This window comes from Mauremys mutica, chromosome 4 (genome assembly GCF_020497125.1).
Source record: "Mauremys mutica isolate MM-2020 ecotype Southern chromosome 4, ASM2049712v1, whole genome shotgun sequence".
In the NCBI taxonomy this organism is placed as follows: Eukaryota; Metazoa; Chordata; order Testudines; family Geoemydidae; genus Mauremys; species Mauremys mutica.
This window is the reverse complement of record NC_059075.1, coordinates 154983800-155011335: the sequence shown is the minus strand read 5'-3', so window position 1 is coordinate 155011335 and position 27536 is coordinate 154983800. Positions and strand designations below refer to the sequence as shown.

General features: G+C 48.6%; 1 protein-coding gene across 1 annotated transcript; it reads right to left on the bottom strand.

Moving 5' to 3' along the window:
• Nucleotides 1-1034: 1034 nt before the first annotated feature.
• LOC123368197 (serine protease 27-like) lies at nt 1035-22412 on the bottom strand. Its single transcript, XM_045012778.1, has 6 exons — nt 22120-22412; nt 12168-12194; nt 8975-9137; nt 8492-8763; nt 2109-2278; nt 1035-1584 (listed from the first exon to the last, which is right to left on the bottom strand). Exons 1-6 carry the CDS (start codon nt 22223-22225, stop codon nt 1306-1308), a joined length of 1017 nt encoding a protein of 338 aa, XP_044868713.1. The 5' UTR covers nt 22226-22412; the 3' UTR covers nt 1035-1305.
• Between the last annotated feature and the right edge of the window lie 5124 nt (nt 22413-27536).

Genomic DNA, 27536 nt, shown 5'->3' with positions numbered 1-27536 from the left:
CCCAGCAGGAGGGCGGTGGATGGCAGGTATGTTAGCCCTAGAATGAGAAAGGCCCTTTTCCCTATAAGCTGAGAAGGAGGTACCTCCGCTCAGCTAGGGACACCAGTGGCGGCTGGGAGATTGGCTGCTCCAGGGTGAGAGGCTGCTCTCCTCCCAGCAGGAGAAACAACCAAACTAAGTGCCTGTCTAGGGAAAGGGCTGACACCCTGGGGTCAACAACAGGACAACACCCCCCAGCCAGGGGGCAGGGAAAGGGGTCCCCCTTTATTTTGTGTTTGTGAATTTGTTTCTTTTGTCTGGCGGAGGACGCTGCTTGGGCCTGCCTCAGGCCTAGCCAGAGACGACTGATCAATAGCCACCGAGGGGGCGGACAAACACTGTGCAGAGAGGGGCTGATTTACTGCAGGGGGAAGTGCTGATGCCGGCCAGACGGAGGAGGGGCCCTGCCACAGAGTGTAGTGATGGAGGCCAAAGATGGCTTCTCACCTGGCTTATATCTCCCAAAGTTCAACAAGCTTGTTTCAAGAGGCAGGACGGCCTCAGGGTGTTCTACCTTCCTGGGGCTTCCCGTCCCCCTGCTGCATTGTTTTCATCCCACCAGGCTTAATTTACCTAAAAGAAAGGTAAATAGCTCCCACCTTCATCTGGGCAGGAACTGTTCCTTCCTTTGTCTGGCCACACATTTTCAAAGACAGTATCAATGTGTGTCCATAATTCCCCCATAGTGTTACTACAGACATTTCACAATGACATTCATCACCAGCATGTCATTAGCTCGCAGAAAAGACCTCGCTCCGTACACGCTCCTAATGCAGGAATATCATATGCAATCAGTTTACTCAGTTGCTTATCTCAGCCTCCCTGTTTTTATAGCCCAGTAAATATTTGCAAACGATACTTTGGAAAAGTAAAACCCAGCCCGACCCCAAGGCTGTCTTCTCCCCTACTTGTCAGTGTGAGGTTTGCCTCCACCCCTTGTTAATTTGCTGGGTCTGCGTGCTGCTTGTATGGAAATGGAGGTAAACACACAGTCCTTTCTTTGAGATAGACCTATTTAATAACTCCCCTGCTACACCTGGTTTGAACACATTTTAGTGACCATTAATACCACTTGCGTACATACATCACACAAGGATATGAAAGACCAGACAATTTTTAGTTTTCAAATGATACCTCACAAAGATTGTTACAATAGTGTGTAGGGTGTGATTACTGGAGCCTAGTGTCACAGGTGACATGGTCTCTCTGCACCAAGGGCGAGGAAGGGCTGGTGTAGGATGGGGACCCAATCTAGGAAGGGGGGGGTCACAGGGTCAGCCACAGAAACACAGTGAGGAGAAGGACCCTGAGGATGGTGGCAGAGGGACCAGCCCCAGTTGGAGTCGCACTGTTTGGAATGAAAGTCACACCAGGCACGTTCGCCTTGATCCAATCGTTGTGGGCATTCAGGCGGTTGTAGACCCCAGGATAACCGGGGACAACTTTGGTTACCCCATTCACTGTCGTCGTCAGGAACCAGCTCGCAACCCCAGCAAGGTACCAGGTCCCGTCCTTCTTACACACCAGGGGTCCCCCGTCATCACCCTAGAGAGTGGGAAAGAAATGCAGTTGGAGGGGAGGGATCCAGTCTCCATCGTCCACAAGGGCCGTGGTGGATTCTCCATCTCTTGATGGCTTCACATCCCCACTGGCTGCCTTTCTGGGAGATGCTTTACCCTGACGCAAGCCCCTGGGCTCAGGGAAGGGGTAACCGGGTACAGCTGCGGTCCAGGGTATCCAGGAGGTCAGACTGAATGGACGAACCCTGCTGACTTTATACTCTATGGTCACGTCCTCAAGCCAAGGGGTGTCTGTCTTGTCTAGACACTGGGGAGTGAAGTCAGGGTTCAGCTCCTCCATCCAGGCCCACTGTTTGGTGGGTCCCCCTGACACAGCACTGCACCAACAGGGACAATGGGCCAGGAAGAACAGGGTCGTCACTATTGGTGGGGGGTTGTGCACCACCCAGCAGAAAGGGAACCCTGATCTTTTTTGGGGGCGGGGGGGTCTGTGTATTGCCCAGCACAAAGGGGGTCTCCCAATCGCAGTCAGAGTCTAGAGAATCTCACCCAAGCAAAGCCTTTATAGCCTGCTTTGGGCCCGGCACACATCATGTCCTCTTTGACGGGGTTGTCGCCCTCAGGCATTTTTAATGCTTCCCGGATGTGATCGTTGCAGATCGTGGTGTTTACGGTGAGCACCTCCAGCTCCTGCAGCGTCTCCGCTACGGAAGAATTCGCTGAAATGAAAGGCCCGAGGGCTGGGTGACTCACCTGGCATGAGTGGAAATCACATAAAAAGCTGTCACATTAAGGGTCTAGAAGAAGTTCCCAGCTCTGAGAGAGGAGTGGTGCCTAGGTGGTTAGAGCAGGGGGCTGGTCTCCTGGGTTCTAGCCCCAGACTGGGAGTAGAGTGGGTTGTGGGGTGCAGTTGGCCAACTTTAACACCTGCTAAAGGCAATAACCCATATTTTAGGGGTTGCTCTGTTCATCTTTTCATCCCTGAACTGATTTAGGAGCTTAAGTCTTATTTTAGACACTTGGGGCCAGATTGTCAAAGGGAGTTGGGCACCTGTGGACACAGAAAGGCACCCAGTGGGATTCTGGAAAGCTCTGAGGCAACTACAAAAGCTGGAGCTTTGCAACAAAACTCTAATGGCGCATCAAAGGGAATTAGGCACCTTACCTGCATGGCTATGCTTGAATACCCCATTAGGAGCCTGGCTGTGCTTTAAGTGCCTAAATCCCTTTGACACCGTGGCCTGTAGATGCATTTGAAAATTCTGCCCTTTGCTTACACAACAATTTGCCCTGATTTGGTTCTCTGAGCAGATGCTGCTCAGATTCAGGCCAGTGCTCCAACTAAGTGTGTAATTTAAAACTGCTTGGTGCCAGCTGCTTGGCTGACTTGGACGCTGCTTCCTGTTGGTCTTCAGCCGGCATCAGTAAATATACAGGTGCCAACTACACCAAGAGCAGTGGTTGGAAACCCATATTAGGACACACACACACACCTCAAACATGCACATCTGTTCATTGTGCCAGGAATTAAATCCCCCATAACATAAATAAAAATATTATCCACCAAATTATAATTATTGTTAAGAGCTTTTTGATTTTCATCAATTAAAATGTTCACAGTTGTGCAAAATGATGGGGTTAAGCTTTTTTCATTTTTATTTATTATGGGGGGAGTGGTCAGGCAATAATTATTTAATGCCAGTAGCGGCTGAGAGTCAAAGAATTAAAGATTTATAACCATTAAAACACAAATTATCAAAATCCCATGTCAAAAAATACAAAGTAAATGGCCTTCAATCAAACTCTAATAAGTTCTCAAACCTCATTATTCTTTACCTATCTATTAATTTCGATTATTTCCAATAGAAATGTTTTTTGTTGGTTTGTGTATGTAGAGTGAAATCAGCATTGACTTATACACTAATCATTCCAGACCTGTTTATAATGATGCCTGTATAACTGTTCAGCTTGATACCAGTCACCTCTGTGTTCTTGGGGAGCCAGGACGCAGTATCCAGCCTGTCTGACTCATGAAAGACACCCCCCTCCCGCCCCCAGCTCGGCTTGATCCAAAACCAATCAGAGAAAAGATTTGCAAAGAGCAGTGAAGGCTGTTGGGAGACACGCCTAGACCCCTCCTGACAAGGGTGACACGGTTAAGACATCTCCATTAGCATACAGAATGGAGAACAGAGGCCACTCCCCTAGCCTCATCTGCATAAAAGATGGGACAGGGAGACATCTCTATTAGCATACAGAATGGAGAGCAGAGAACCTCATTGAACTCTGGGACCAGAAAAGCAGGGAAGCAGTGCATCATGGGGGATCTCTGCTCCAGATATTAGTGAACCTGCCTGCACACACCCAGCTCAGCAGTTATCAGACCAATTCTAGTAATGAATCCTTGATTGATATCCAAAGTACTGAAGCAGCCTACTTGCATTGTGAGCTCCCTGGAAGAAACCACCACCCACAGCGAAGAGTGATCAGCTCCTATTGTCTAGCCTAAAGAAAACCCTGGAGTCATCAGTTTACCCATAAACAAATCTAGTGTTCTCCCTTCAACCATTGTATTTTCTCTACAAAAACCCCCCACCTATGCCCAAGTCAGGGTTCTGATGCATAGACCCAAACTCTGCATCGGTTCCACTGGGACTCCATCTTCTCCTGACTGCTCATGCTGGGGTCTCTGCCTGGCTCCAGCGCTCAGGAGCCTGAACTACCATCAGCACCTGGGAACCCCGACCGGTTCAAGCCTCGTGGAGTGGGTGAGCCCTCTCTCTCTCTGTGTTTTCTTTTCTACCTCAGGTATTAACCTTTAATAATTTAACTGTTATGTTTGTTTAACCGTCCTTGTGTCGTTATCATTATTATTCAATAAATAACTTTTATGGTTAAGCTGGTTGCTGCCTTCTCTCTCTCTCTCTGAACTTTACTCTTTTGTGGTTTTACCTTCCCCGTTCACTCTGCAGCAACGCTTCTTGTACCTAGGCTAAAGATCCCGGCAGCGCCCAAAAATCCTGTGGGGGTTGCTCATCCAGTGGGTTCCTGCCAGTACAATTGTAATGTGAAAGTGGGGATAGGGAAGTGCTGAACCTGTGGCATATAAGGGTGGCAGCTTGAAAGTGCTGCTTGGCCCAGCCCATTGAGTCCAGGGACATATAAGGGGGTCAGCTTGAGAGTGCTGATTGACCCGGTCCACTCAGACTTGCTCTGTCAGTGTGTGTGTGTTCATCCAGTTCTGGGGCTGGAAGAACCCAGCCCAGGGGAACCCAGGTCCTGCAGGGTAGCTCCATTGGGAGGGAACTTGCAGACAGGAGAAGCAGAGCTCCGTATGAACACACAAGTGACACAAGCAGCACATTGATAGAATTACAGAACCCTCCCACCTCCCCAGGAGATTAATGCTAATAAATGAGCGTACCCCAAAGTAAGGGGCACATCTGGTAACAAGCTACAACTATATAACTGTGTAACAGTACAACCATGGCTGTTTAACCATAAGAGCGGCCGTACCGGGTCAGACCAATGGCCCATCTAGCCCAGTATACTGTCTTCCGACAGTGGCTGGTGGAGTTCAGAGCGAATGAACAGAGCAGGGCAAATTATTAAGTGATCCATCCCTTTTGTCCAGTCCCAGCTTCTGGGGTTGAGTTCCGCTGCTGAATTGTGTGTTGTGTAGAAGTATTTCCTGTTTCTTTTTAACCTGCTGCCTATTAACGTCATTGGCTGATCCCTGGTTCTTGTGTTACGTGAAGGGGTAAAGAGCGCTTCCCCATTCATTTTCTCCACACCATTCATGGTTTTATACACTTCGTGATGGGGTGTGCACGCCAGAGTTGCCCGGCAAGAGCTGGGGGTGGCCAGATGGGCCCATGCTACCAATTAGGCTGCAAGCCAGGGAGCTAATTACAAATTAAACAGTAATACGTCACCAGGATCAGATGGAATTCACCCAAAAGTTCTGAAGGAACCCAAATGTGAAATTGCAAAACTATTGACTGTGGTATGTAAATCAGCTTCTGTACCAGATGACTGGAGGATAGCTAATGTGATGCCATTTTTTTTAAAAGACTCCAGAGGCGATCCTGACAATTACAGGCTGGTAAGCCTAATGTCAGCACCAAGAAAATTGATTGAAACTATAGTAAAGAATAGAATTGTCAGACAGAGAGATGATCACAATTTTTGGGGGAAGACTCAACATGGTTTTTGAAAAGGGAAATCCTACCTCACCAATCTACTAGACTTCTGCAAAGGGGTCAACAAGCATGTGAACAAGGGTGATCCAGTAGTTATAATGTACTTATATTTTCAGAAAGTACTTATATTTGATAAGTACTTAAGAAAAGTAAACTGTGATGGGATAAGAGGGGGAAACAAAGGGTAGTAATAAATGGTAAGTTTTCAAAATGGGGAGAGGTCAATAGCGGTGTCCCCCAGGGGTCTGTATGGGACCAGTCCTATTCAACGTGTTCATAAATGATCTGGAAAAGGGGGTAAACAGTGAGGTGACAAAATTTGCAGATGATACAAAACTATTCAAGATAGTTAAGTCCAAAGCAGACTGCGAAGTGTAACAAAAGGATCTCACAACACTGGGTGACTGGGCAACAAAATGGCAGATGAAATTCAATGTTGACAAATGCAAAGTAATGCACATTGGAAACATAATCCCAACTATACATATAAAATGATGGGGTCAAAATTGGCTGTTACCACTCCAGAAAGAGATCTGGAACCATTGTGGATAGTTCTCTGAAAACATCCACTCAATATGCAGCGGGAGTGAAAAAAATTAACAGAATATTGGGCATCATTAGAAAAGGGATAGATAATAGGACAGAAAAGATCATATTGCCTCTATATAAATCCCTGGTACACCCACATCTTGAATACTGCGTGCACATGTGGTCGCCCATCTCAAAAAAAAAATTGGAATTGGAAAAGTTTCAGAAAAGGACAACAAAAATGATTAGGGGTATGGAACAACTGCCGTGTGAGGAGAGATTAATAAAACTGAAACTTTTCAGCTTGAAAAGAGGCAACTAAGGGGGGATATGATAGAGGTGTATAAAATCATGACTGTTATGGAGAAAGTAAATAAGGCAGTGTTATTTACTCCTTCTCATAACACAAGAACTAGGGGTCACCAAATGAAATGAATAGGCAGCAGGTTTAAAACAAACCAAAGGACGTATTTCTTCTCACAACACAGAGTCAACCAGTGGAACTCTTTGCCAGAGGATGCTGTGAAGTCCAAGACTATAACAGGGTTCAAAAAAGAACTGGATAAGTTCATGGAGGACGGGTCCATCAATGGCTATTAGCCAAGCTGGGCAGGGATGGTGTCCCTAGCCTCTGTTTGCCAGAAGCTGGGAACGGGCGACAGGGGATGGATCACTTGATGATTCCCTGTTCTGTTCATTCCCTCTAAGGCACCTGGCACTGGCCACTGTCGGAAGACAGGACACTGGGCTAGATGGACCTTTGGTCTGACCCAGTATTGCTGCTCTTATGTAATTGATGAGGAACAGGCTATCCTGGACAGGAAGAGGCGGGGACTGAAGAAAGCCAGGTAGGTAGCTAGCAAGAGGGAGCAGGGCAGCTGGTAGGACAGTGACTCGGGGCACTGGAGATGCCAGACAGACAGCTGGTGCAGAAAGACTGTGATTTCCCTCAAAGGTGGACAAACTCAGTGACCTGGCCGTAGGGCGAAGCCATGGACTGGAAGCAGCAGTGCTGAGAGAGGTCGCATACGGAGAGAAGATGAGGGCAGAGACCACTGAGCAGGGAGTAGCTGAAAGGCTGAGCTAATCCCCAGAGAGACCAGCAAGGGGCACCACAAGCGGAGAGGGAACCGCATCACAGATCTCCATCATAACTGCACCATATACCTGTAATTGTACAACCATAAAACCATGGCTGAATAACGATATAGCCAGGGGTGAGCTGCAGCGGGTTCGCACGGGTTCGCGGGAACCCATTGTTAAATTTAGCAACCATTTTAGAACCGCTTGTTAAGGGCTGCTAAATTTAACAAAAGTTCCCGCCCTCTCCTCTCCTGCTCCGCCCCCTTCTCCTCCCCCTCCCCTGCTTCCCGCGAATCAGATGTTCGCGGGAAGCCTGAACAAGCAGCATGGAGGCAGCCAGCAGGTAAGCTGGGGCGCGGAGGGGGAGGGGAGGTGCGGCTGGCTCAGCAGCTCCCGGTCCCAGACCGCGGCTCCCTCCAGTCCAGCGCCGGCCCGGGGAGTCGGGCCGAGCGGCCGGGCCCCGGCGCCGGCCCGGCCCGGGGAGTCGGGCCGAGTGGCGCCGGTCGTGGTTCTGGCAGAGTGGACCCGGTCCCCAGGCAGTGTGGTAAGGGGGCAGGGAGGGGGTGGGTTGTGGGGGGGTGGATAGGGGTCAGGGCAGTCAGAGGGCAGGGAAAAGGGGGATTGAATGGGGGCAAGGGTCCCGGGGAGCAGTCAGGAAAGAGCAGGGTTGGATGAGGTGGTGGGGGCACTCAGGGACAGAGAGAAGGGGTAGTTGTATGGGGTAGGGGTTCTGGGGGGCCATTGAGAATGAGAGGAGGGGTTGGGTGGGGCGGCAAGGGGCAGTCAGGGGACAGGGAAGGGGGGGATGGGTCAGGGGTCTCGGAGTGTGTGTGTTAAGGAACATGAGGGGTTGGATGGGGCACGACCCCCCCCACGGAGGGGGGGGAAGGAGGGAACCCGTTGTTAAAATTTTGGAGGGAGGAGGGAACCCGTTGTTAAAAAATTGGCAGCTCATCACTGGATATAGCTGTACTGGTGACTGTTTAACCATGTAACTCTATAACTCACAGTCTGTCTGTGTACATATGACACTGGCTTCTCCCAACCTGTAACCTTCATTTGGTGCTGGGTCCTTTTCATACCCTTCCCTCCCTCTTAAGAGGTACAAGTCTTACTCACTTTGTGGGGAAATGTACCCCCAGCCCGTCACCCAGCAGGCGTCCCCAGCAGGCACATGGACGGAGGTGTCAAGGAGACCCACGGGGCTGATGGCGGCCGTGAATGCAATCGGATTCTTCAGCTCCACCAGGGCGATGTTGGCCTGGTGAGTGACATTGTTATAACTGGGATGGAGGATGATCCGCTTCACCAGTGCGAACGCATGGAGGCGGTTCTGACCGAAAATCTGGTTTTCACCCAGCTGTACCCGATACGATGCACTGGCTCCAGACCTGGATGCAAGAAAATCTGATTAGGGAAAAGCCGCCCAGCAATGCCTCACAAGGACAGCTCCCCTAGTGCTGAGATACAGCCGGCTCTGGGGTGGAGCGGCTGGGGAACAGCCACACCACCACACTGTGCAACAGGAAGCCAGTGAATAGGAAAAGGGAATTTCTCCAGAACAGCTGCAGTCACTGTCTCTGCCCTGCCTGGGGTACTCACTGAGCGAAGCAATGAGCTGCTGACACCACCCAGCTCTCGGAGATGAGCGAACCGCCGCAGATGTGGAAGCCGTTTATCTGCACGCTGACCTGCCAGGGCCAGGCCCCGGCCTTGGCATCTTGACCGCCGAAGATGCGCCCTGAGACCAACTGCTTGCCAGAGACTGGGAAGAAAAGCAGGGAAATATATTATCGCTGGGCAAGGGAGCTAAAGTGGGGAGAGTGTAAATAATTATCAGCATGCCCTGAAGGTAAGAGAGCAAATCCTTCCCTTCCCAGAGCCAGGGAAAGAACCCAGGAGTCCTGGTTTCCAGCCACAGTCTGTTTCCACATCTCCAGGGCAGGGAACACTGGTATGGTGCTGTGGGACCTTGCCTGTGTCCATGGGCGCCAACTTATATGGGCTCTTGGAGCTAAAGCCCCAGGAATATTCATAATCAGGGGCTCTGCTCCACCAATATTTGAAAATATTAGATTTTTCCCCCTCCCCAGAGTTTTCCTGCCTGAATGTAAAGAGCGCACAGCATGTCTTTCTCTCTCTCCTTTGCTGCTGGTGCCGTAGCCTAAGGGCTGCAGCATTAGCATAAGAGGAATGTGCTAAGCATTAGCATAAGAGGAATGTGCTAACGACCGATCGAAAGGGAGTCGGGTTCAGATCCCCGAATCCGGAGTGGCGGAGACGGGCGTAAGAGGAATGTGCTAACGACTGCTGAAGCACTCAGGAGGGGGAGGGGAGTGGAGGGGGCCTCGCCTCCCCTCCCCTCCCCTCCCCTCCCCTTACCTGGAGGAGACACAAACGGGCCAGGAGACAGACATCATTCACCTTAGCAGCAGTTGGGGCTTCCGTGAGTGTTTGACCCTATGATTTTTTATTATGTTTGAGTGTTTGACCCTATGATTCCCCCCCTGCCCCAGCCCCAGTCCCAGCCCCCCAGTGAGGCACAGCAGGCTGCACAGGGGAGGCAGGAAGCCACATGTGAAGGCAATGCCCCCTCCCCCAGCACCCACCAACCCACCCGCCACAGGAGGGATGGGAGAGGGAGGCTTCCTAGACCTGAGCAGCTGGGGCTTGGGTGAATTTTATGACACCCTGCTCCCCCACCCCATAGCCAGCCACCACCCTGCCTACCCCACTTCTGCCCCATGCTGGGCAAGGGGCAGCCCCATCCCCCATCCACAGTGAAGTTATGGTGAGGGGCAGCAACATGGAAGGCCACCTGTGCCCCCCCCCCAGTACCCATCATAGGGGAGGGGAGTGAGCTTTCTGGACCTGAGAAGGGCTCTAGGAGCATGTGCAGAGTGTGTGTGTCATGGGGGGCAGGAGGAGACCCTCCCCTGGAGCTTGCTGCTGCCAGTGGTGGTGATGGGGAGTCCTCTCTGGCCCTAGCCCTGGGGCAGCCTGTCTGCACCCCAAGTTCCTCATCCTCAGCCCTGCCTCACCCCAAAGCCTGCACCCCCAGCACCGAGCACGCTCCTGCACTGTGAACCCCTCATCCCCAGCCCCACCCCAGAACCCTCACCTGAGGGGAAAAACATGCAACTTAAATTTGGTGGTCAGTTTGGAGTACCATTGTATTTAGCACAATATTTGATTATTTTACACCCTTCAAAGTATGTAACTGGTCGTATACAGGTGTTTTCTCTGAATACTGTCTGTGTGCCTCAGTTTCCCCAATGCATTTCTTAAGGATCTAGATGGTGGGATAAGGGGGTGTGATTGTTGTAAAGCCCTAGAGGGCCAGTGTGATGCTGTCTGCACAGAGAATGGCTGACACCCTGTCTCCAGGCAACTGATGGCCTGGGCCACTCTCCTGCAAGGTGCCAACTGAAGGTGTTGGAGAACAAAGAGATCAGGTGGCCTCCTAATGCTTGGAAAAGAGACAAAGGCCAGAGGAGGGAGTGTCAGTGCCTGTGCAGACTTCCGGGAAGCGCATGGTGTGGAAGGGGATGCTGGGATGCTTTGGAACAACTCCATACAAAGCCAGTCAGGACTCTGGGGGAGCCTCCTCTCTGAGCATACTGTCTCCAGGGCAAGAAGCTTGCACCTTCCTGGGTCTGACCTCGGAGCATTCAGCATGCCCTTCCACACTGTGCACTTTCCGCAGCGAGTCTGCCCAGGCAGGTCCTGGGGCAACCAGAGGTCCGTGCACCCCAACTCCGCAGTCAGATGTGACTCTCAGCCAGACAGTAAAACAGAAGGTTTATTAGATGACAGGGATACAGTCTAAAACAGAGCTTGTAAGTACAGAAAACAGGACCCCTCAGTCAGGTCCATCTTGGGGGGTGGGGAGCCCAGACCCAAGTTCTGGGCCTCTCCCGATTTCCCCAGCCAGCTCCAAACTGACACTCCCCCATCTGGCCTTTGTGTCTCTTCCGGACAAGGAGGCCACCTGATCTCTTTGTCCCCAACACCGTCAGTTGGCACTTTGCAGGGGAAACTGAGGCACCCACACAGTATTCAGAGAAAACATTAAGAACATTCCCACTTTGTCACAACAGGTGCAACAAAATTTAATACTGTATATTAGGTATTAATAGGCAAGTGCTGCTTCTGACTTTCCACTTTTAATTGACCCTTGTAATCTTGTGGTGCTGACGCATTGTAGCTTCATTTTATATCAGCTTACAGGGTGAGAGCGGGGGGGGCCCCACCATTTTGGGCCCCACCAAAAATTATACGAACCTGCCGCCTATGCCTGTGTCATTCCAACTCCCACGAGCACTGTGACACTTTTCAGGGTGATCCACAGTGTCCCGGTTGCACCACTACCCCCTTCTCCCAGCAGGAGGGAGCCCTTGCTGTGCCCACCAGGGGCAACTCTCCCAGCCACCAGCTGCTGGCACCCCAGGCGCTCCGTGAGCCCTGCTCTATCCCTCTGCAGGCAGCAATTTACACACCCGACTCAGTTACACTCCAGCGCCCAGTCCCCCGTCTTCTGCACACCCGCAATGCGCAGCGATCCACTGCCTCTGTGGAAACAGCACCCCCTCCCCACCGCTCGCAGCTTTCCCCTCACAAACCTCTCATTAACCACCAGTACTTAGACATTATGACAGAATATACCCCTGGGTCTGCTATTGTAATCATCTCTGCACAAAGTTAGCCATGTGAGGTATCGTTTAAAAACTCAACCTAATCCTTATTCCAAATGACCATGGCAGATAAACCTCACATGTTACTGTGGGTGTCTTACCTGCCTGATTCTGACTTGCTGGAGCACCTGTGGAGCAAACAAAGAGAAAAGAAAGACATTACTGTGTGTCTGTGGGGGAGGGAGGTTATACAGTCATTCCTGGTGTCTGACACGATGTGTCCGGGGGAATGGGTGCCAATAGCTTCACCCACAGTTCTGAGGCTCCACCTGTTACGCTTATAAGAAACACATGGGATTTTCTCAGGGGAAAAGGCAATACACTGTAGTGAGGTTGACTGTCTGGCCCCAGACACAGCGGAAGAGGGTGGCTCCACCCCCTCATGGGTGGAGCCCTACCCCCTAGCTCCACCCCCTGGTAGCCAAGGGGCGGGGCCGGAAGTATAAAGGCGGGACCCGGAAGCTCAGTCGGGCGCCAGCCACTGGAGGGAGCAGATGCTTCCCCTGAGCTCTCGCGCTGGGAGGTGGCAGCAGGCCTGCAGAGTGCAGACCGCCTGGAGGCCTGGATGACCCGGCCCCGCAGGAGAGAGATGACTGGCCCGGACAACCCGGACCCCTGGATGTCCCAGCCCCGCAGGAGAGAGACGACTGGCCCAGACAACCCAGACCCCTGGATGTCCCAGCCCCGCAGAAGAGAGACGACTGGCCCAGACAACCCGGACCCCTGGATGTCCCAGCCCCGCAGGAGACAGACGACTGGCCCAGACAACCCAGACCCCTGGATGTCCCAGCCCCACAGGAGAGAGACGACTGGCCCAGACAACCCGGACCCCTGGATGCCCCGCCCCACAGGAGAGAGACGACTGGCCCAGACAACCCGGACCCCTGGATGTCCCGGCCCCGCAGGAGACAGACGACTGACCCAGACAACCTGGACCCCTGGATGTCCCGGCCCCGCAGGAGACAGACGACTGGCCCAGACAACCCGGACCCCTGGATGTCCCAGCCCCGCAGGAGACAGACGACTGGCCCAGACAACCCGGACCCCTGGATGTCCCAGCCCCACAGGAGAGAGACGACTGGCCCAGACAACCCGGACCCCTGGATGCCCCGCCCCACAGGAGAGAGACGACTGGCCCAGACAACCCAGACCCCTGGATGACCCGGCCCCACAGGAGAGAGACGACCGGCCCAGACAACCCGGACCCCTGGATGTCCCGGCCCCGCAGGAGAGAGACGACTGGCCCAGACAACCCGGACCCCTGGATGTCCCAGCCCCGCAGGAGACAGACGACTGGCCCAGACAACCCGGACCCCTGGATGTCCTGGCCCCGCAGGAGACAGACGACTGGCCCAGACAACCTGGACCCCTGGATGTCCTGGCCCCGCAGGAGAGAGACGACTGGCCCGGACAACCCGGACCCCTGGATGTCCCGGCCCCGCAGGAGAGAGACGACTGGCCCGGACAACCCGGACCCCTGGATGTCCCGGCCCCGCAGGAGAGAGACGACTGGCCCGGACAACCCGGACCCCTGGATGTCCCGGCCCCGCAGGAGAGAGATGACTGGCCCGGACCTCCGATTGCCCAAGCCCAGCAGAGCTACTGCTGGCAACTGAGGCCCCCGCCGATCACCTCACCTCACCGGATCAGCAGTCACCCTGGGAGGGGGAGCGTGGAAGTGGCCCAGGGGTGGTAGACCCCTGTCTGGCTGCAACGCTGGCAGAGGGTGAGTCAGCGTGTTGCGGCTTGGATCCCCGCTGACGCGGTGGCAGACCCCTCCACCACCCTCAGGGCCCTGGGCCGGGACGCAGTGGAGTGGGAGGACCTGCGTCCCCCTTGCCACCCAAGCTGTGGGCGACAGTCTCCCCCTCTCTCAGGCCAGCCGAGTGAAGGCCTGAGTTAACTGACTCTGAGGGCAGGTTGGAGCAGAGCAACTTTGTTTACCGCCCTGAACCAGAGCCTGGACTATGTGAATATTTGCTGCTCCACCCGCATGCAGGCTGGAGCCAAGTGACTCTGCTTGCTGCCCCGCCCTGCACCAGGGCCTAGGCTGACTGACTATTGCAGCGCCGTCTGAGTGCAGGCTGGAGCCATACTTTGACAGGCCTCGCTGATTTCTCCCACGCACACAGCAAGCGAAGTCCAGGGACCGAGTGAGGTGGACTGGCCCTTCCCGGATCCAGCTGGCAAGGTACCCTGCCTTCAACCTACTACAGCCACGTTTGTTGAAGATACAACAATTTGCATATGCATTTAATTGCACCACACACACACTGTTTTGCTAGTCGATGTTATAGTTACCAGTCCAGAATTCGGATCAATCTAGTGGCCAGCTAGGTTGATCACGGGTAGGGAGGCGCCGGGGTCCGTCGGTCGCGACACGATGCTCCGGGGAAGTCTTGGCAGGACGAACCCAAAGTTTTATGGCAAGAGACCCTGTTTACATAGTGATTTTTCTTCATTGGGACCGATGAGTTTTGCACCGTGATGCTGTCATCAATTGTTGTTTGATGAGTGCTTGTTTTTTTATTATTATTATTATTTTGGTTTTTTTATTAAGTTTTTAGGGAGTTATTTTACACTGGGTTTGATTACAGCTATTTTGTCCCCATTGCTAGGTGCCTGTCTCAATTTCAGAGTTCTTAATTTGACCTTTTTTGACATTTCAGTAGGGGCGTATTGCAGTCTCCTGACGCCCCTGCGTCAGTTTTTCGGTTCCTTCCTAGAACATCTGGTCTGGTGACGGCCTTTCTTTGCACACACATTCCTTATTCACACACAAACCAAAACTAATTTACACAACATTTTAAACAAGCACATCAAGTTGCAATGCAAACAAACAACTATCATTCCATTCTTTTACTTATTTTAAAATGCTAAGCCTACAACGAAGTGGTGACCCTAAAAGGTCTGTTACTGCCTTGAAATCAGCCCAGACACAGATTCTGACTCATTCATTTTTACCAATGGCACATTAGGCCATTCCTTTCTGCTATTTAAAAAGGATAAAATAAATACAAACATAAAATCCTACTACTACATGTAGAATTCTTGAGTGGGTCATATTTTATTAAACAGTTTTATAGCAATATACTGAGAGTCAATTTGAGCTTGTTGTTTTAATTTAACAAACTTTTTTTTTTTGTGTAACACCACATATAACACATTTCTAACAAGCAAACACAGGACAATATTAACACAACTAGTAATGGGTGAAACATAATAGACTATATGCCCTTAGAGGTCAGGGACCAGCCTATAAAAACGTCGTACCAGTGGGGTTTTTTAGATTTAGCAATTTTTAGCATGTCTTTATTTGCATGTAATATTTGAATGACAGGCTTTTTAAATATTTTTTTGTATTTGTTGTAAAATCTGAGTCACCTTTGGTTTTGACAAGTGATTAGTTAGATCATGCTCATTTAGGGCAAGGGTAACAGAAATTAACCGGGGTGTCGATTACAGTGCTTTGTGAGTTTTTAATTTTTGGTAAATAGTACGTGTGATTGTTAGTTTATAATACACGGGCATTATATTTACATTTATTTATTGGGGGTTGGCTAATACTTGCATCCTCCTAAAATACTGTTTCCCAGGATGTAACACATGCGCATTGTTCATTGTACAAACCACGTGTCACGTTTTTTAGTTTGTTTTATACACATTTCCAATGATGTGTTTTTCCTGCATGGTTTTGTGGTGACAGGTAGGGACAAGCACATCCATTTTTGAGAGCTTTACTTCATACGCACTTAGGTATCCAATAATTTTAATTTTTTTTTAGCCCACTGACCCATAATCCGGGGTAGCCAAAAGGATTCCATGGTCAATTTTGAGAGTGGGCTTACTTTTTATATTTTCGTTTTTACAGACTGTTGGTGAGCAATTTTAACAATACTTCACCTAATAACAAATCAGGCTTAACCATGCTGGAAACATATTGCATCCATTTATATTTGTAGGTGTTAAACAAGGACCTTTTTTGTTGTTTTAAAAGACGTGTTAACACCCGAACATTCCCAGATATGACCCAAAATATTTTGTGTTTAAGTGGTACTCAACTAAGAATTTGCATTTTAGTACATTTTATGGCCAAGGCAGTTTTATTTTTTATTTTTGTTGTTTATAGAGCAGCCAAGAGGTGGCGTTTAGCCACCGCCACGTATTTTATGTTGCTTTTAGGTTTTTTAGACTTATTCGTACCAAATTTGTAGTAGTATTTACCTGCTTGTGAATGAGACTATCTTGCAGTTGTGACAAGGAACGTAACTTATTTTGAATTACCTTTAGGTCTATAGTATTTATAATTTTTGCTTTAAAACCATTTTTTTTAATATGGTGTTAACTACATTTTGTTTTGCTTGGCCATTGGAGGGTTGATGTGTTATTATTTAGGTTGTTATAATAGGAAGGGCAGAGGGTGAACATTTAGGTTTTACTTTAGACACGTTTAACTGAGTCCAATTTATACCAGGTTTTATTTTTACTAATAGTGGATTTAATGAGACTTTTACTGGATCACTTTGAGTCACAAACAATTTTGTCTATTTTTTATTTTAATTGGGGAACCTTTTTGAATGCATAGTTTTTGGTCCAGGTTTTGGTGCACGTGTCCGGGAACCATAGGTTCAATGTACCATGGGATATTGGATAGTATCCCACAATAACTGCTAGCATTGTTCCTGTCTTAACAGGCTTATTTTACTGACATGGTAATTGTGAGCGTCTGGAATTCCAGGTGATATTCCCAGAAAGACCTTTTATTTTAACCCCTGTTTTTCAGTGGTTTGGTATTTTTGTAGTGTTTATAAGGTGAACTTTTAGTTCCATTTTTTTTTTTTGCATACATATTGGTATTTTTTAAGAGTTTTAAGATTTGGCTAGCGTTTTTATTATACCATTCCATGAGGATTGCCTGATTACGGGTAGGAATCCATGATTGGTTGGCGGGGAGTGAATTATTCCTTAAATATCGGCTTATAAGGACGGCTACATCTTCTCCCATAATTGCTCTAATTATCTGGGCACTAAAAGTTCCCTGAAGCAGGTGAAGCCAGACCTTACACCGGAGTCTCATTTTCTGTGGATTAAAATTGTGGTGGTTAAGCAGCGCCTCGTGCTCAGGTTCTGGGATGTCCTTTTCTAAAAGCGACAGAGTCCTGTGGCACCTTATAGACTAACAGAAATAAGGTGCCACAGGACTCTCTGTCGCTTTTTACAGATCCAGACTAACACGGCTCCCCCTCGGATATTTTTCTGCAAAGAATTTAAACATTATTATGTATGTAAACAATTTAATTTGTGAAACGTGTTCCCACTTGGGGTTTTTTATTTTTATTTTTTAATACTCTATACCAATGGGCTGAGGCGGTCCACTATGGGGTTAGGGCCTATCCGTTTTGATTCCAGTGAGTGACCCATTTTTTTTATTTTAAGGTACACAACCTGGTTCCCTGTTTCTTACAGGGCTGCTTTTGTGGGCTTTTGTTTCTGAATTTTATTGTTTATGTGTCTGATTAACCCTATGCTGGAGGGTGGTTTTATTTTTTTGTAACTGTTTGAGCCATTGAAAATAATTGTGCTGGGTTATATTAGAGCAGCTTTTTTTTTTCCAGGTAACTAGGATTAATTATTAGGCACATTGGACGTCCAAACAGAATTTGAAAGGGTTGAATTTTTGTTTTTAGTTTATTACTGCTGCGGATGTCAGCCAAAGTCAGAGGCAGTTTATTCAGCCAGGTTTTTTTGTGTGTGATTTACTACCTTTTGGAGCGCTTCCTTCATAGTGCAATTCATGCGCTCTGCTTGGCCTGAGGACTGAGGCCGGTGTGGTATATGGAGCTTTTGTTCCATTCCCAAGACTTGTATTATTATCGTAAAGATTTTTTCCCCCATTGTCAGAATTGATTATTTCAGGGGTGCCATATTTACATACTAGCTTATTAAAGAACTTTTTGGCTACCACCCTGGTGCTGTTATTTTTAGTAGGAACTGCCTCCGCCCATCCTAAAAAGGAATTAATTATTACCAATAAATTCTGGAATTCTTCCTTTTGGCAATTTATTAATAACATTAATTTGAACCCTGTGCCATGGCTCAAGCCTTTGTTGGTGCATCATGGGTTTCATAGATTCATAGACTTAAGGTTAGAAGGGACCATTATGGTCATCTAGTCTGACCTCCTGCACAAGGCAGGCCACAGAATCTCACCCACCCACTCCTGTAACAAACCTCTGACCTATGTCTGAGTTATTGAAGTCCTCAAATCGTGGTTTGAAGACCTCAAGGTGCAGAGAATCCTCCAGCAAGCATCGCACACAATTTCGCACTCATATTTTAACATTATTTTTATACACTTTTATTTTGCTATTTGCTTTACCCTTTTTAAACTCCCTTCCATTTTTTATGCATAAACTGATGGACAATATTAAGTAACTCCTGATTTTCTATTTTTTTTTAACTTGGTTAGGGAGGTTTGTAGTGCGTTTAGTTGGCTTAGATGTGTTAGCACAGATAGATAGATAGATAGATAGATAGATAGATAGATACCAGTTGTAACCATCTATCTATGTCATGCTGTCAGGCTATTGTATCTACCCAATTATGCCAGGTGGCCTCCAAACCCGTTCCTTTACTGTGTGCCATTACATGTCGCACCTTTAACTGTTTAGGGTTCTTTGCTACCCACTGGTAAATTTATTTCCATTCCTATGAATATACAATATTCTTTTTATTTGCTGCTTTTTACCCATTCCTATGCCAATCACGTATCCAAAACTGTATCCCCTTCACACAAAAATCACTGCCAGCATAAATATACACAGGCCGTGGGGAATTTTCATATTGCCTTAAAACCTGATCAATTGTGTGGAGCTCGGCATGCTGGGCCAATCCATGGTCTAGATGTCCCTGAATGACTTCTTCTTCTTCTAAGTTAATGGCAGCGTATTTTTTAATTTGTGGTCTAAAAAAATGTAATTCTTTTAGTAGAACTTTTAAAGAGTGGGCGTCAGTTGGGGGCCGCATTTTTACCAGTGCCCTTACCTTCCTTTGATTTACCCGTTCTTTTTTTTTGTTCAACGACCATGCTCAGGTATGTAACGTGAGGTAGCATCAGCTGAGCCTTGTCTAAGGCTACTTTGAACTCTGTTTCCTGAATTAGTGCCAAAATATTTTCTGTTAGTGTTTGAGTTTGTGCCTCAGTTTCCCTAAATATTAAAATGTCATTTACATATGAAAACACAAAAGGCCTTTCTTGTGGACTCAACTGGTGTAGCAAATCAACAACATGCCGGTGGGCAATAGCCAGGCTGTTGTGATATCCCTGGGGCAACCGACAACAGGTCCATTGTTGCTCCTTTATTGTACAGGCAAACCGATCTTGTGAGTCCCGATGTAGGGGGATGGCAAAGAAACAGTTGGCAAAATCAATAACTGAGAAATATGTAGATGCGGCTTGCACTTTTTGTACGACCTGTGTCATATCAGCCACAATAGGGCCATAGGGATGGTGCCCTTATTGATTCTTCTATAATCAATTGTTAAACGCCAGGATTGGCCGTCTGCCTTTAGCACTGGCCACACAGGGGAGTTAAAGGGTGACTTCGTTAGTGGCATTATTTAAAAACAAAACAAAAACCAATTTATTTTAAATATACAAAGCAGAGTTTTACAAGCCAGGAGTGTTGGTTTAGGTTCTAAACACTCCACATATTTACACAATATCCTTGTACACAGCTGTACCTAGATTACATGTGGATACATTTGGGGGCAGTTCAGTTCCAATTGAAACCCCTTGTGTTTTTTTAGCAAATTCGACTAACATGTTCATAGTTAAATGATTCAAAGCAGATTGCCTTTTTGCCTGGCTTATTTACAGACAATCCTTCGGAAAAGGGCCCATTTTCCCTGCAGAATGGCTGCAAAGAAACCAAGACATTTTTGTATAATCCTTTTTTTTTAAATATCTGTACGAAGTTGAACTGCTCAATTCCCTCCAGCCTCTTCAGAGGTAACATCTTATTTTTTTTTTAAGAAATTACTTGCTTATTTTTTTAAACCGGCACCTTTATTGATTCAGCTATTTCCATTCCCAGTATCGTTTCAGGGATCTGCCTGCACTTCCTCCTTTTCTTACTCCTGCCATTAGGCCCTCTGGGCCACCAGCTTGTTTCCCAGTCTCTTTATCTGTTGCCTGCCTGCTCGTCTGGGCCCGATCCTGCTTTCCTCGCTGAGCCGTCCCTTTTCATGGACACGGGCTTTGTTCCGCTCCCAATTTAGCCAGGAGGGTGGGCTCCTTAATTAGCCTCCACCCCTCCTGGTCCCTTTTCTTAACCATTTTTTTTTAAATTGTGAAATCACAACACTATCCCACACTCCTATATCCTTCAGAGTGAGGTCCTACAGAAATCTACTCATTTGCCCACGTTTGTGCTGGGACTTACATAACACAGTCTATACCCACTAACAACTCTGCCTGACAGAGCCGGACGGGGGAACGCTAATCCCCCTACCTTTGGGGCTCGAGTCTGCTATGACTGAGGGTATATTCACCTAGGCAATTTTCCCTGACAGATGAGTAGGAGCGAGGACTCTGATTCTCCCCCTGAGGGCCTGGCACCTCTACGACCAGGGGTGGATATACCTAGACAGTTTGTATAGATCTTATTTGTATAGTTTTCCCCGCCAGCCGGGTCGGAGTGAGGACTGTAATGCTCCCCCTATTGCCCAGCACGTCTATGACTCGGGGTGTGCACACCTGAATGATCGATCACTTGTTACGTATGGAATACCTGTTAGCAGTATTTAGCAGTATTTTCAACAATTACAGTGCATGTCTTCGCCCTTTCGTAATTCTCCAGCAAAAATGTTATGCTTGTAAGAAGCACACAGGATCTTTTTCAGGGGAAAAGGCAATACACCACGTTGATTGAAGATACAATTAGCATATGCATTGAATCACACCACACACACACTCTATCTCACCAGTTGATATTATGGTTACCAGTCCAGAGTCCGGATCAATCTAGTGGCCAGCGAAGTTGATCATGGGTAGGGAGGAACCGGGTTCTGTCGGTCACGACACGATGCTCCAGGGAAGTCTTGGCAGGACGAACCCAAAGTTTTATGGCAAGGCACCCTGTTTACATAGTGATTTTTCTTCATTGGGACCAATGAGTTTTGCACCATGATGCTGTCATCAATTGTTGTTTGATGAGTGCTTGGTTTTTAAATTGTTCTTTTTATTTTTTTGTTTTTTTAAATAAAGTTTTTTAGGGAGTTATTCCAGGCTGGGTTTGATTACAGCTATTTTGTCCCCCTTGATAGGTGCCTGTCTCATTTTCAGAGTTGTTGATTTGCCCTTTTTTGACATTCCAATAGGGGTGTGTTGCAGCCTCCTGGCACCCCTGCGTCTGTTTTTTGGTTCCTTCCTAGAACATTCGGTCCAGTAATGGCCTTTACGCTTATGTCTTAACACGCACATTCCTCATTCACACAAAACAAAACTAAATTACACAAAACATTTTATACAAAAACATGAAGTTGCAATGCAAAAAACCAGCAACAATAATTCCATTCCTTTACTTATTTTAAAATGCTACAACAAAGTGGTGACCTTAAAAGGTCTGTTACTGCCTTGAAATCAGCCCAGACACAAATTCTGGCTCATTCATTTTTACCAATGGCACATTAGGCCATTCCTTCCTGCTATTTAAAAAGGGTCACATACAACCATAAAATCCTACTACTACACACCCACTCTCCTGAAGCAGCCCTGCTATCCACAGCAACAGCTAAAAGTCTTAGTAGTGTCGCTATTCAACTCACCATCTCTAGGTTCCAGAGTTAACAATCCTCATTGATCTGAATGGGGTGGCTCAGGAGTGAATGCAGAAATAGGGGCTAGATGGGAGGGGTATCTATGAAGCGTGAAGGTGTTGGATCCTCCTGTTATTCACTAGCCCAGTTCCCTTCTCCCCAAGCCAGTATCTCTCTCCCCTCCCCATGGGAGGTAGGGCCCCGTCTCCCAGCTCCACTCCATCCCACACTCACCCTGCACCAGGCTCATCGCCAGCAGTGCCGTGGCCAGGAGGGAGCAAACATGCCCCATGATCCATCCTCGCCTGATCCTGTCTTGGCCAAACCCAGCTGGATCCATCGCTCCGACCAAAGCCCAGATGGGGAACGAATGTGGCAGAGCAGATTTTTATAGACAAGACTTCTGCCTCCACCCTTCCCAGATCTAGAGAGAACAGTTGTGACCGATCCCACAATGAGCTACTCAAGGAACTAAGTGCAGCTAAATTCTGCACTCAAACAGGGTGCGACTGTTTTCGTTCTGCTCTATCCGGAATTTCCCCAGTATGGATGTCCTGGAAACCAACCAAAAAGTGCAATGATCAAGGTTTTCATTTCGCTGTTTTATTATCAGCCGAATGTGCCAAGAACTGCTGGCCAAGGACAGTGCCATGGTACAGCTAAGGTTGTAATGGGAAGAAGATTAGCATGAGCGGGTTCATAGATTCTAAGGTGAGCAGGCACCATTGTGATCAGTCGCACCCCTGGTATAACACAGGCCAGAGAACTGCTCCCAATTAACTTATAGAGCAGAGATTTTAGAAAAAAACACCGATCTTGCTTTAAAAAATGTCAGTGAGGGAGAACCTACCACAACCCTGGGTATGTTGTTCCAAAAGTTAATTACTCTCACTGTGAAAAATGTGCAATTTATTTCCAATCTGAATTTGTCTAGCATCAAGTTGCAGCACTTGAATCCGCCTGACTGACGAGCCCATTATTAAATATGTGTTCCCCATGTGGGTATTTATAGACTGGGGTGAAGTCACCCCTTCACCTTCTTAAGGTGAGCTCCTTGATTCATAGACTAAATAGACTGAGCTCCTTGATTCATAGAATCATAGACTCTCAGGGTTGGAAGGGACCTCAGGAGGTATCTAGTCCAACCCCCTGCTCAAAGCAGGACCAATCCCCAACTAAATCATCCCAGCCAGGGCTTTGTCAAGCCTAACCTTAAAAACCTCTAAGGATGGAGATTCCACTACCTCCCTAGGGAACCCATTCCAGTGCTTCACCACTCTCCCAGTGAAAAAGTTTTTCCTAATATCCAACCTAAACCTCCCCCACTGCAATTTGAGACCATTGCTCCTTGTTCTGTCATCTGCTACCACTGAGAAGTCTAGGTCCATCCTCTTTGGAACCCCCTTTCACTCTCTCACTCTCAGGCAGGTTTTCTAATCCTTTAATCATTCTCATAGTGTTGGCTTGCACCCAGTTTACCATGTGATCCACATCCATCTGAATCAATGATCTGTTCTCTTCCTTATTTACCACTCCCCCAAATTTGTGTCATCTGCGATCTTTATCAATCATTTTTTCTTCCAGGTAATTGATAAAAATGTTAATAAAATGTTGACGCTACACCCCATAGTCTTCATAAAAAAATGGTTATAATATGATTATAGCGTATTGAAGATGTATTTTATGCAAGATGGATCTTGTGAGATATCATTGGAAAGGTTATGATTTGCTGAATATGATTATCCTATTTGGATGCAAGTATCATTTCTGTATCTGAAGTTAGGAATATTGACTATGTAGCAATTATAAGTGGGTTTACACCTGAGGAATACTCACCGGACAGAAAGCAATCAGCCTGGATGGGTCATTAGGAGGAGCAATAGGACTTTGAAGATGCTAATCTCCCACCTTCCTGAGAAGCTTCCTGGGATGCTAGAAACAACCTTTGACTCATGGCTGCTTTGACAGTGCAGGGTCATGTGATTAAGTCACCTGGTACTGGATTCCATGATAGAATACCAGTATTTTTCCACTGGGGGTGGAGGGGAACCACACTGGCAAACAAAGGGTTCCTGCCATATGTACAACTTATTTAAGACAAGGGAATAATGTAATCAGTCTTCACTCTTCACTGAATCCCTGCCCACGGTGACTGCTGGAAACATCTAAGAAACAAAGACAAAAGTGGGAGAGAACAGCCGAGCCCAGACTGGAAAAGGTGTCTGGCCTGTGAAAGAAATACCTAAAACAACATTTAGGGTGAGACATTTCTATTTGTAACCAGTTTCTTTACTGTATTAAGCTTAGTTTATGTGCTTGTTCTATTTGTTAAATAATCTGCTTTGATCTGTTTGCTATCCCTTATAATCACTTAAACTCTATCCTTTGTAATTAATAAACTTGTTTTTGCTTTCTCGAAAACCAGTTTCTGGAATTCATAACTCGGGGAGCGGGGGGAAATCTGTGCATATCTTCCTCCACATTGAGGGAGGGGGTGAATTCCATGAGCTTACGCTGTACAGTTCTCTGTGCAGAGAAAGACAATACAATTCCCTAGCTGAGTCTTCCCACGCAGAGCCGATCTCAGTGTCTGTGTCTTTCTGCAGCTGGGTGTGGCCCTACCTGTGTGTGCGCTGGAGGAGGCTTGAGGGTCTGGCGCAGCAGGACAGTGTAAGCTGGTGGAACAGGCGGGCTCAGTGGTACCCCAGTACCTCGGGTGGCACCCCGGAGTGGGGAGTAACACCCGGGCTTAGCGTGCAGTGTAGACATTCCCAAAGACCGAGGAGCTGCATAACCAGCACTGGGACTTTGGCATGAATCACTCTGAAGCAAATCCAGATGTGTCCCCCTCCCCGCAAGTGAGCCAGAAACCCCCATGTGCATAGAACTCGCAATGAGGCAGAGGGAGGTGACCATTTATTAGGCTCGTATCATCTGCTCCAACTCAAAGTTAGGGTCTTTAGCGTTTCCATGCTGGTTCCCACGGCCAGAGAGACCTGTCTGAAGTTGAAGCAAGAGTCCCTCAGGCTGCCGCGATATCGGTCACAGCAGGTGAGCAGGGATTTGAGCTCAGATTGTCACCCGTCCCAAGGGTATCCTGGAAACTGCAGCCCACAAACTCAGGGGGGATTTACTGCAGTGCTAACAGAGGTGACATGGTCTATCTACAACAAGGGCAAGGAATGGTTGGTGTGGGATATGAACCCAGTCTAGGTGGGGGACAGATGACTTGGGAGTGCAAATCCAGACCAGTGAGGGGTTGTGTCACTGCCTGACCTGTAACCTTTGATGCGGTTCTACCTCCCAACTTGGCCTGCTCACGTCCATCCTACCAGCTGGCAGGTCACACCCTGAATGTCCATGTGCTAAGCAGCCCTGGCTCAGCAGCACTCTTCCTAGCAGCCTGTCTACACCCCACAGCCCCACGCTGCTTTCCACCAGCCTTGGTTACAACCAGCAAGGGTGACCCCAACACACCCCCACTCCCAAATGTCCCTCAAACCGAAGCATCCAGCCTTCTCCTGGACAGCTCAGAGAAATCGTAAGGTTCATTTGTTCTTTTAAAGACACAAAAGCACATCACAGCTTATTAACTTAACTGGGGGGTAGATACACCCTTCCCGGCAAACACAGCATTGAGCTGGTGGGTGATAAAATAAAAGGCATTTATAACAATAGGAGAGAGGGAAAGTGATGTGAATGGGAAAGGACTAAACTTAGGAAGAGTTACAAGGAAATAAAAGTGAAAACAAACATGTAAAAGTCTAAAACTTAATCTAGCAAAACGCAGGCTCCCTTCCCACAACTGGGTATAGGGCAGGCTCCCTTCCCACAACTGGGTATAGGGCCCAGGAGTCCTGGCTCCCAACCTCATTCTCATTCCACATGCCCAGGGCAGATAAGGCTGGTGTTTCTCTGTGGTTGTCTTACCTGCCTGATTCCAACTCCCCTGGGCACCTAGGAAGAGAAGGGAAGGATTTTACTCTGTGTGAAGGCAGGGGAGGTGTGGGTTCTACACAGATATTTCACTGTGTATCTGGGGGAATGGCTGCCAGTAGCTCCACCCACTCTCCTGAAACAGCCCTGCTATCCTCAGCAACAGTTAAAAATATTAGAACTGTTGCTATTCAAGTTGTCATCTGTAGGTTCCAGAGTTAACAATCCCCACTGACCTGAATGGAGGTGGCTCAGGATTGAATGCAGAAATCCAGGCTACATGGGCAGGGGGATCAAAGAAGGGCAAAAGGGTTGCATGCCCCGGTATTCACTAGCCCAATTCCCTCCCCACATCAGACCGTCTCTCTTTCCCCTCCCCATGGAAGGTAGGGGCCGGTTCCTACATCCCCACTCCACCCTCACTCTGCACCAGAGTCATCACCAGAAATGATAAGGGCAGTGGGCAGTGGAGACAACCCAAGATCCAGCCTCACCTCATCCTGTCTTGCCCAACCCCAGCTGTCTCCATTGCACTGACTGAACCCTGAGTGGAGAGTGGACGCACCAGAGCAGGCTTTTAGAGACACCGTCACCACGTCCCAGGAGCTGGCGGATCAGAAGCTGGTGGGAGCCACCCAGCCTACTCTGGCAATTACCTCTCTGTGATGTGGGAGCCGGGGCACCGGCTGGCTACCCGGCAGCCCTCCCTGCCCTGCTCTCCGAGCCGGGCCACCTCTGCAAAGTCCGGGTGCTCCCCAGGCAGGGCGGGTGGCACAGCTCTGGGCTGCACCCCTGACATGCTCCAGGCTCTGCTGCTGCAGGTCCCTGGGCGGTGAGCTGCTGAGAGGCAGAGGCCCAAGCGGGGATGAGCACTGCAGGAAGCACCTCAGGGAGCATCGCGTGACAGCCAGGCTCAGCTCCAGGGGGCATCTCCAGCCAGTGCCAGCCTCCATCAGGGCAGAGGCAAGAGCTCCTCAAGGCAGCCAGCCAGCACCAGAGCTCCCACAGCATGGAGACCCTGGGGCCCGAGTGGGCCGGGCAGCTCCCACCAGCCTCTGACCTGCTGGCAAAAATTTGAAAACCTCTGTGCTCAATGGAAGGCAGAAATTTGGTCCCCTCCATGTGTCGCCTCTAGGGAGTGTAAATATGCTGGCTTGCCCCGGGCGCTGCAATGCCTAGTTACGGCTCTGCTTCCAAATTCAACACGCGAGGAGGGCGTGACCGTTCTCATTCTGCTGTGCCTGGAATTGCCCCAGCCCAGCCATCCTATAAAACCCAATAAAAACGTGCAACCTCCCAGGTTACTGGGGGGAAGCCCAGAGTGATTTTCATTTCCCTGTTTTGTTAGCAGCTGAATGCGTCAAGAACAGCTGGCCAAGGACAGTGCCCCGGCAGAGCTCAGGTTGCAATGAGGGTACGGTTATCCTGGGAGGTTCATGGATTCTGCGGTCAGGAGGCAGCACTGCGATCAGCTAGTCTGACCCCTGGTATAACACAGGCCAGAGACCTGCCCCCAAATAACTCCTAGGGCAGAGCTTTCAGAACAACTGCCAGTCTTGCTTTAAAAATGGTCAGTGAGATGGAGAATCCAGCACGACCCTCGGTGAATTGTTCCAATGGTTAATTACTCTCACTGCGAAAAATTTATACTTTCTTTCCAGGCTGCCTTCGTCTGCGTTCAACTTGCAGCCATTGGAGCTGCTCGACTGAAGAGC

Coding starts and splice junctions, on each gene's coding strand:
- LOC123368197 (XM_045012778.1), bottom strand. CDS start 22,225: ATGGATCCAGCTGGGTTTGGCCAAGACAGGATCAGGCGAGGATGGATC. Junction 9,138..12,167: donor AGCAAGTCAGAATCAGGCAG/GTAAGACACCCA, acceptor TTTTCTTCCCAG/TCTCTGGCAAGCAGTTGGTC. Junction 1,585..2,108: donor GCTATAAAGGCTTTGCTTGG/GTGAGATTCTCT, acceptor CCCACTCTCTAG/GGTGATGACGGGGGACCCCT.